We start from the raw sequence: 11,159 nt of genomic DNA on the forward strand, positions 1-11,159 counted from the left end.
TCACACCTTTTGCCCAGTGGGTGAAGTTATAATCTGCTGATTGGTCAGTTTGAATGTCTCACATTTGGTTTTTAGTCACATGGTCAAGGAAGGGATAAAAGAGGACTGTAACTGTTGCTCTGGCTCTTTCCTTGGCTGGCTCTTTCCTTTGCTGCCTCTTTTCTTTGTTGGAGCTCTTCTTGGGTCTCTGCCCTCTCTCCCTCTTTTTCTTCTGCTCTCTTTCTCTCAGGTAATATTTTACATGTTGGGTACAATTAACTATGCTTTACCATCCTTCATCTATTTTGTAACCAATTCAAGTGTAACCATAACAAAATATTGTTATTAAACCATTTCAATTATTAATTATGTGCTAACTAGTCTTGATTCAAGGTTAATATTAAAGTGCTACTTATTGCAATACAATAATCACTCAATAGCAATGCTCTCCCACATATTTAGCTATTCTAACTGCGCTTATTTCCGTCATTGGTATAAGTGGCAGTGGGTGGTAATAGACTAGAAATGTACAGTTTTATACCATCGTGCTGATAACATTTCTTTAGTCATTCGGCAATCCTACAGCCTGAACCACCGTAGGGATACCATCCTTACAACATCAAGACTATATTTGCGTGTGAAACTCTTTCCACACTGAGTGCAGGTGAAAGATTTCTTGGCTCTTCTTTAAATCTTTCTGTTTTGTTTGAGAGCACTTCAGAATTGGAAAAAACCCTTTGAGTTGATTTTTTCCCCTCAACTTCACTGAATTCTTAATTCTCCTCATTTTCTTAATCTTCAATCAACTCTGAAATAAAAGTAAAATGCTTTATTTTAATTAACTCATGAAAAAAATAAATGTGAAAAGAAATAAAAGTGAACCCTGATGTAGAAATTGCTATACAACATTTTGATCATTTTGGTGCAGTTTTATAAATACATCTAGTACATTTTATATATACATTTCTGAAGCTTTTCATGAATGAGGTACACTGATCTTCAAATTAGTGCTGGGCGGTATGACCAAAAATGTATATCACAGTATTTTTCAAAATTATACCGGTTTCACGGTACATGACGGTATTTTTTTTTTTCATGCATGACCGGGTGTTAACCATATTTTCTACTGATTGAGAAATACTGCAGTATATTGACTTAAAATGCCCTATTTTACTGTCATGATGAGTGCATATTGTCAAAATACCACACTAAATAGTGACTAAACACAGCCCCTTTTAATACATGTTAACCAGGATTCACTTTCATTTATAATCGCGGCATCGTCTGATAAAATCAACATGCATCTACACTAAAGAGCGGCTATGCGGTTGTTTTGGCTATATTACTTTTTTGTCTCGTGCAGTGCACTGCCTGCGTCTGAGTAACAAACTAAAAAAACAACAAACAAAAAAGTGCATGTGATATTAACAGACGAACTACACTCATATTTATAATTCCAAACAATCTGTAAGCGACAGGTGCTAGGAAACGCTGTTTTGTACTCATTTATTGACGAGTCGGCTGCGGTACGGCCAACTGAATGCGCTGCTTCTCTGCCACTCACTGCACAGAACAGACGCCGAGAGAGGTGACACTTCTCCGGGAAAGTCAGACCTCGCGTTCGCGGGACAGCACTGGCGAAATCTTCCAACTGAACCATAGCTAAGGTGTATCCAAAAAAGTCACTAGGTTTGTCAGTATGAATATTCTACGGAAAAAATCAGCTAAAAGGGTCTGAAAGTTGCTAAATCTAGTGCTAAAATCACGCTCGTGTGTGTGAGACGGGGAGCTGATGGCAGGGGGCGGTGGATATTTGTGGAGGTCAATGTGGATATTGTGGATGAGTTCTTCTGTGTCATCACGTTCTATTAGTTCTACAGCTTCAGTTTCGGAACTTTCACGCTTAGTAACACATGCTGTTCCCTCACCACAGTGCAACAGTGAAAAGGGACCCCCTTTCAAACAGTGTTGCGTTCCGAACGTTGTTTAAGCGACATACACCAGTATTGCGGTATTTTAAAATTTCATATCATAACAAAAATAAACACCGGTATTCGGTATGAACCGGTATACCACCCAGCACTACTTCAAATTATGATTTTTAAAACATTATAGGCACAAATTCCATGTTTCTATAGGGAGAACTATTAAATATGTTTGATCAACTACACAATCTAACAAAGAAAAAATTTGTTGGAAAAAAAGTACCCAGTTTACAGAAAGTGTCCCTTGTTATTTGATTATTTAGCTATATTACTGCAGAGCTCTAAAGAATTTTCCAATTACAACAAACACAATCTAAAACTACTTAAAGGGCACCGATAACGAAAACGCATCACAGACTTGTGTCTTGATATTATCGCATGTGGAAACAGTTGGCAAGATAGTTAGCTTGATAATATTTATTTACCAATAATAAATTATGTATTTCCTTAATATCACCAGCACCAAAAGCAGAACAGTTAACATTAGAGCTTATCAATATCACTGTCTTTCATAATTTAGCCCCAGGGCTCATTACTGGGTTCAGGTATTCATTCCTACTTACAAGAGAAGTAAATAAGGATAAATTACAAAGCTCCATGACAGTATATCTTGCATATGTGTTTTCTAAATATATCATAGAAGAATAACTTGTTTTAAAAATAACAATGAAGAATCAATTAAAAATAAATCGTGCTTCTCTTAAAAGTGTTACGGTCTTTTCTTCAGCTTCCTGAACGAGAACAGTTTGTAAAAACGTCTACTTTCCCTTCATGAAAGAGTAAGTAAACTACAAGTGATACATATGCATTATAAGACAATTGAACATGAATTGAATGAAACTCACAAGAAAGTACTATGATATCCTTTAAATCATGAAGCAAATGTATATACAATAAAACTTTTTGACATTGTTCTTTGGGGAGGAACTCTCCAACATCTTTGAGTTGATCTGAATCTCACAGTTGAATCTGCTGGTTTTGAAGATGGGGATGCACTTTATTCACTGTGAAAACGTTAGATAATGTTTCTTTGTCATGTCATGGTTAGAACAGATTTATCCAGATGATATTTTACTGCTTGGTGCATTATTGTGTCACATTTGTTTAGGATGCAGCATCAGATCTAAAAGTGCTGGATCTGAAGATGATCTACTTAGAGCTCATCCACACGAAGCCATTGCTTTCCCAATCCAATCTTTTATTTTCTTGTTCTTCCGTAAACACAGCGTTAGGGATGTGCGGTATACCGGTACTCTAAAAATACTGGTATCTATTATATTTCAAACAGTACGATATCATAATTTCGCTCAATTCTGTATTTAATACACTGCCATCCCTACACAGCTTTGTCTCAATAAATATCTGCATGTACACACCCACTGAAACCAACTCAAAATAATGTAGTATTCATGTCAGACCAGTATGTGGCGCTGTAATGACTGGGGTCGAGATGTGGGGTGATGACAACATCGTTTCACAAAATATACAGACTGGCTGTACACACAAGACACAAAGGTGTCATTTTCAGATTTATCCACTCCGGGACCTGGTTTAAAAAATAATAGTGTTTTCAGGCTCTCAAAACACCCGATCCATCTGGACGAAACTCCGATATGATCTTTTTTTTTTTACATATACAGCTAAACTATAAAGTAGTTTACTAAAGTATAAAGCTAAAGTGTGTATGGAGCCTTACTGTGATAGTTTTTTGTATGCCTGTGTAGAGCAGATGAATGAATGAAACGCTTCCCACATGCAGTGCAGTGATACGGTTTCTCTCCAGTGTGAATCCTCTCATGTCTTTTCAGATTTGATGGATGACTGAATCTCTCGTCACAGTGTGAACACTTATAAGGTTTCTCTCCAGTGTGGATCCTCTCATGTGTTTTCATATGTACTGACTGACTGAATCTCTTGTCACAGTGTGAACACTTATAAGGTTTCTCTCCAGTGTGGATCCTCTCATGTGTTTTCAGGTCTCCTGACTTATTGAATCGCTTGTTGCAGTGTGAACACTTATAAGGTTTCTCTCCAGTATGAACCCTCATGTGAACATTAAGACTTGTATTGTGTGTGAAACTCTTTCCACACTGAGTGCAGGTGAAAGCTTTCTTGGCTGTTCTTTTCTTTAAATCTTTCTGTTTGGTTTGAGAGCAACTCATAGGTTTTTCTCCAGTTTTGACATGATTTTTCTCCTCAACTTCACTTGATTCTTTATTTTCCTCGTTTTCTTCAATCAACTCTGAAATAAAAGTAAAAAAGGGTTTATTTTCAGTAACTTGTTAAAAGCTGAGAAATGTGAACATAAAAGTTGGACATTTTGTTTATCACTGAAACTTGGCTGACTGTTGGAGATTTAAGCCCAGAAACTGTATCATCAGACTTTTGTTATTTTAGCTCGCCAAGGACTCTTGGTCATGGTGGAGGCACTGTGGTTGTTTTTAAAAAACACCTCACTTGCAGACTGTTTCCTTGTGGATCATTTCAGAGTTTTGAAGTACTATCATTTGAACTGGTCTTATCTAAACTGATTTTATGTGTGTTGATTTATAGACCTCCTAAATATAACTCTTTATTTCTGACTTTTCTGAGCTGTTATCTGGGATTGTTCCGTTATTTGATGATATCTTGGTCATTGGTGATTTTAATGTTTATGTTTGTTGTGAAACAAATTTTCAAGCAAAGGAGTTTTTAAATCTTATTGACTCTTTTAACTTTAAGCAGTATGTGAATGAATCTACGCATCACCATGGTCATATGCTGGACTTGATTTTAGGCACTGGTACATTTGTCAATAATGTTATGGTCACTGATAATTATTTCTCTGATCATAAACCTGATATGTTTGAAATGAATTTGTCATGTACTCCAGTCAAGCCACAATTCCAGACATATTGTTCTCGTAGTATTACATAATTTACAGTAATAGCATTTGCTGAAGCTTTCAGATCCTCAGCTGCATTTTTGATAGTTTGCCGCCTTCTGTTGACACAAATGAACTGTTTTTATTAGAGCCCGACCGATATGGGTTTTTTGGGGCCGATACCGATACAGACATTAGGGAGTAAAAAAAGGACGATATCGATATATCGGCCGATATTCTGTGTGTATATTATAGTACAGTACCAGTCAAAAGTTTGGACACTTTCCCATTCGTGTGTCCAAACATTTGACTGGTACTATACATATATATATCTCAAATGTGGTGATCAAACACTTATAATGATGTGACAGAGATACGTAATGGAGGCAGGGCATTTAACAATTTAACAATAAACTTTATTATCCAAAATGAGTCTGACATCAGTGCACTGAACATTAAAGTTGATTCAACTTTAATTCAATTCAATTCCATTCCACTTTATTTCGTTGAAGTTTGTTAACATTCATTCACGGATTTGCGCTACTGTCTTCACACACAGATGAAACTTACTAGAGAAATGTGACATAATATACCTCTGTAAATAAATACAATATAAATTCATGTCTCGCGCACTTTAATGCCCTTTGAATGTAACGTGTACATTCCCTTAGAACTGGAATCATGGTGGAATTTCATGTGAAGTCCACTTCGCAGGGCACTTACGGTCAGATAAGACCACGCTTGAATGCTGCTGCCTGAACAAGAGACCTACTTACTGAAGTGAAAGTGTTGACTGATCTCCACCAAATTTGGGGGGAATCCCTTCAGCTCGAGGAGTCCTCTCGAACACCACCCTACGCGCATCGGTAGCTCCCAGGGATCGCTTGATCGGTCGGCACCGGACCGCGAATTTAACCACCCGTAACTCTCGAACCCCGGGGGCTATCGATGCGGGGGTGGTCTCATTCGAAAGTGGGCCTCTAGACATACACTCGATTAGCGTTCGAGAGGGTTCCTCGATGTGAAGGGATCCCCCGAATTTGGTGCGGATTCGCTGCGCCGTTACAGAGATATGGCCGTTCAAAGTTTCAATGGTTTTCCATAGACATAAGCTTTAAAGCGTTTCATCCAGGTTGCCAGTAGCAAACAATAGTGCGCACTCTGCTGGACAGACTAAGTAATTACACCATTTCAAGCATTTTATCTGCGTTATATGTTCTGTAAAAACATTTCATTTCATGCGGCATATTCGCCGATATCGATATATCGATGACAGGCTCATATCGGCCGATAATATTGGGCTCTAGTTTTTATTGTTTGTTCAGATATACTGTACCATATTGCTCCGTGTAAAGTTCGGCATCGGAAAGTCAAACCTCTTCCATGGGTAAATGACATGATACGTTCATTAAGACGAGGGATTCTTTGACTAAATTTCAGGAAGCAACAAAAATGGCTAGAGCAAATTATTTTTCTGAAATTGTTGTAAAGTATTCTCATCAACCTTGTGTGCTTTTTAATACTATTAACTCCATTTAAGAGCCTTCAGTTTCAGTTTGTCTTGAGTCTTCAGTTGCAATATGTGAGAGATTTTTTTTAAATGTTATTGATAAAATCGAGTTGCTGCGGCTCCCTTAGGCTCCTTTAGAGCCTTTAAGATGATGTCGCTTTCGGAAATCACTGAGATCATGGGTATGTTAAAAGTAGGGCTGCTCATTTATGGCAAAAATCATAATCACGATTATTTTGGTCAATATTGTAATCACGATTATTTAACACGATTATGAGGGGGCCATATGACCAAAACTTTATATGAGTGATTTATTTAAAGATAGTGATACATATCAAATATATACAGTGCCGTGAAAAGGTTTTTGCCCCCTTATTGTTTTTTATTAAAATTAGTTTGATGATCTGAATCTTTTAAGTGTGACAAATATGCAAAAAAAATTAAAAACAGGAAGGGGGCAAAAACCTTTTCACAGCACTGTATTTCCTGTAAATAAGGTTGCTATGACATCTACATTGTAGAGACCAGCGGAATTTCAAACAAAAAGTCCTCAATTATTGAAAAGTGTCAGTAATAAAAAAAGCAAAGGACAAATACAATAGAATAAAAAAAGAAAAATGAAACAAACTGTGCTTTAATGTTTTTTTTATGCAAGTCTCAAGCAGTTTACAGCCTACTACAGAAATGAATAATCAAACGTAAAATAAAACAGCATAGTTATCACTGTTTCGCTACAAAAGTCCTTCACTCAAGAACAGTGTGAATTTGTCTTTTGTTGTTTGATTAATATTAAGCACACAGTCGCAGAAGGAAAATAGCCCGCTGTCACTTTAAAGAGCTGCACGGATCCAATTTACCGTTACACGTGTATTTTCATTCTCAACTCTCTACGGTCATTTATTACATGACCGACGGAGGTATACATGAATAATCACTAACCGCCGCATTTTTGCGTGTATTTGACCGTTTAGGCGCGCACCTTGAGCTAAAAGATGATTTTACATGTCCGTGTTCTGTTACGTCTCTGAGCACATATATCTTCCTGAGGAGCAGCGCAAGTTCTCTTTCACACTTTTGAAAACATTAATAAATATACTTATATAAATCAAGCACGTCCCATTTTGCTAAAGTCACGTTACATGATTTTACTGATTTGCAAGTGAAATTGGGCTTTTATGGAGGAACGAAAGCGCAGCGCTGGAAAAGGGGGCGGAATGGGGCGCAATAATATTTTTATCTCGATTATTGTATTTTCATAATCGTTTCATAACCTCATCTCTCCGACGACGACTCCTCTCTCTCACACGTCTCATTCGCTGCGGTTAAATAGTGCTTGTATTGCGCATTATTTTAGTCATTCCCCGCAGGTTTCGCGCTTATACCAAATGCTAACTGCGCTAAAACGTTCAAATACATAAAAAATTGTGTCAAAATGCCCGTTTTGGCGAGTATCCAGTAAAACACAGTCAGTTTTGGAACATTAAATAGTTGAGAAAGAGAATGCATGTTGTGTAACTGTATATTGGGTCCATGGATAAACTCTTAAAGGGACCGCAGTCCAATATTCCTGCTGCTGTCTGTCATGTTAATCAAAGAACAAAAGACAAAGAAAATCATTTTCTGCTCTTGACTGAATACGTTTTATAACTTTAATGGTAAGCATTAATCTGTATTTAATTTTTACAATGAAGACTACAGAAATGAAAGTAATCAAATGTAAAATAACACTGGATGTGTTATTTTACATTTGATTACTTTAATTTCTGTAGTATTTCTTAACTGAATAAAAACTTACTTAGGCACAATATGTAAGATCATTTTTTTTTTAAATATCCAAAAACCATTAGAACAATGTTATATATTTTGCTGACTTGTGTACTTACATTATCCCAAATGTTTCGAAGAATGTTTAAATCCAGAGAAATAAGCAATTTTAACTAGTGACACAGAACGTGTCCATAGTGTCATTGTGTCGCCTGCCAATGACATCATACACCCTCAATTTCCGGTTTTGCTTTGTAGAAAACATGGAAACACCAAAGACACTTTAATATTTTGTGCATTTTAATAGACCGGTGACGACTGCACAGAGTAGCATAATAACAGAACTTTCAAATGTATCTAGTATGATAAAACAGCGCTGCTTTTTTACCCACATACGCACGACCGGAAGGAGCGGAAGCGGTTGACTGTGGCATAATAAAAGCTCCGCTGCTTTCGAGCCGTGTGTCACGCTCGGCCTCGTTTCGCTTCGACGGCTTTCAGCCTCACCCTGCTTCATTCTACTACGTTAATGGATTGCATCAGCTGAGGGGATGAAGACGACAACTCCCATGATTCCACACTCAGTCACAGCGTCATCAAACTACGCCTTTGATTATTTGTTTATTTTGAATACTGGGCCCTCTAGCGGCAAAAAATTACATATTGTGCCTTTAACCTGAAAAACTTAGTTTCATAGCTCTTTTCATTCTATTGCTTTATTTTACAAAGCACAAATCTTCTGTTTTTATTGTGAGTGTGCAAAAATAAAAGTAAACACTTTTGTGGATTATATCTTACTCCAAAAATTTAGTTTTTTTATGTTTCAGCTGTTCGATCGCGCCGGCGCCTCGCGCGCACACACACCACATATTCTAGGCTGTTGTGTTGTTTGTCTCAATAACCAGTCTGTATCGTTGTTATCTTAACTTTATTAACACACTCTCAACTACATGATCGCTCTTTTAACTCTCGCGATCACTCTCTCGTTCCCACCCCTTGTTCTTGCGATATCACTACACTACACTAGCAATTCATATTTACATCACAGTCTGTTTATTATAAAAAAAATAAAATACAGTAAACCAAACATATAAAAGGTTACACTGGTCAGTTTAAATAGACCATAGTATACCGGTCTACTCTGCTGTTAAGGACGTTTCTGCTCATGTGAAGAGGATGATCTTTTCCGTCTATATGCGAATGCGTGTAAAGTACAAGCCTAGTTTACATTATAAATAATAGTTTAACATTCAAATACATTGAGAATATGGAAACATTTGGATTTGTGTCAAATGAGACGCGAGCAATAACCTCCAAATTTAGCCAAACCCGCGCTCGCTCCGTCTCGTATGCACGCACGCATGCACTGTCATGATCTAATGCACTGTAAATGCCGGATTTTTAAAAACAAAATCTGACATGTTCCTGAACAGGATCCAGCAGGATCAAATTAAGTACTGGTCCATAATATTCACATAATAATGTTTAATGTGAGCAACAGTGTGTTTTGCTGCAGCAGCGCCGATGGAAGCGGTTCACTGACTGCAGCCACATGTGCCACAGTTATGTTTGGGATAATATTATTTTAAATGCCATAATGTCAGTTGAAAACATTGCAATTGTTTTTTAAAATACAACAATGAGCACCACTAAACCATTTAAAGAGGCGCGTTCAGTGGTCTCCGTGACGGGATAGGAAACAGTCAACGAAGTAAAATGATCTCAAACGCACGGCGCGCTCTCTTCATTTTATCAAATAATCATAATAATCACACGTATTCATTTTACAATCCTGCCACTACCATTTTATTCAGACTAAAACTCCTTTAATTCTGGTGAGAAAGCTTTTTTTGTGTGTGTGAGTGGCTTTTGCACATCCTGTCATGCCTTTGACTGCGTGCCGCTGCAATAGATGCATTTTGCAGCATTAAGGTTAACGATTAATCGATTAATTAATTGTTAATTTAAACGACGATCGATCATGGAACTTAACGAAAATTGACATCCCTAGTTGGCAACCCTACCGTCAGCATTCAGCAAATATGCATTTACATAATTTAAACAAATCTTTGAATGGCTAATGAAAATGTAATATTACAAACCTTGCAAACTTAGTCGAATCCAGTTGTGAGATCTTGTGAAGTGTGCATGCAACTGGCAAGATCGCGTGTTCTCTGTGTGACTTTCGGTCCGTGCAAATTGAATGCTTCAAAGGGGTCATATGATGCTGCTAAAAAGAACATTATTTTGTGTATTTGGTGTAATGAAATGTTTATGCGGTTTAAAGTTAAAAAAAAAACACATTATTTTCCACATACTGTACACTATTCATTCTTCTCTATGCCCCGCCTTTTTGAAACGCGTCGATTTTTACAAAACTCATCGGTCTGAAAAAGCGAGGTGTGCTGTGATTGGCCAGCTATCCAGTGCGCTGTGATTGGTCGAATACCTCAAGCGTGTTACTGTGATGGCGTGTCCCAGCCGGAGCGACGAGAAAAAACATTAAAACCCATTACAAACAAGGCATTTGTTGCATCCAGTGGGGACATAATTACTGATTATAATAACTTATACTGTCTTTTTATGCAACATTGCATCGTGCCGCGTAAACATAAAACCCTGTCTGCATTTGTGATCAGAGAAATGACAAACAACAAGTGCTACTCCATACTGCCCAAAACTCGCGTTTGAATCATCAGTGGCAAATGATAAAAGAAAACATACTTACGTGAGTCAGAACTGCCGACATTTTAGTCTAACATTACTCTCCCAGGATCAGTAAACAGTCCTCCATAAAATGTGCCTGTGATCCACAGCACTAAGTTGAAGTATTCCCTCAGCGACCAGCACAGATCAGCTCTAGCTCTAGCACAGCGGCCTAGCGTGAGCGAAAGCCCCGGCTTAGCGTGAGCTGAGGCGGCGGGGTCGAGAACGGCAGTCCCGGCGAAGGAGTGGTGAAAACGGTGAAAGCCGATCCGGCGATCCACAGAACTAAGTTGATGTATTCCCTCAGCGACCAGCACGGATCAGCTCTAGGCATGACGAAGTGGATATCGTC

General features: G+C 37.8%; 1 protein-coding gene across 1 annotated transcript in view; it reads right to left on the reverse strand.

Annotated features, from left to right (window-relative positions):
- Window positions 1–4,200: 4,200 nt before the first annotated feature.
- The window catches only part of LOC107574684 (Fanconi anemia group G protein-like), a 9,219-nt gene continuing 2,260 nt past the window's right edge, over window positions 4,201–11,159 (reverse strand). The window contains exon 5 of the mRNA XM_016261121.1: window positions 4,201–4,206. Within this exon, the coding sequence (XP_016116607.1) occupies window positions 4,201–4,206 (6 nt within the window). The remainder of the gene's footprint in view (window positions 4,207–11,159) is intronic.

Source organism: Sinocyclocheilus grahami, unplaced genomic scaffold (genome assembly GCF_001515645.1).
Source record: "Sinocyclocheilus grahami isolate Dianchi unplaced genomic scaffold, SAMN03320097.WGS_v1.1 scaffold2308.1, whole genome shotgun sequence".
NCBI lineage: Eukaryota > Metazoa > Chordata > Actinopteri > Cypriniformes > Cyprinidae > Sinocyclocheilus > Sinocyclocheilus grahami.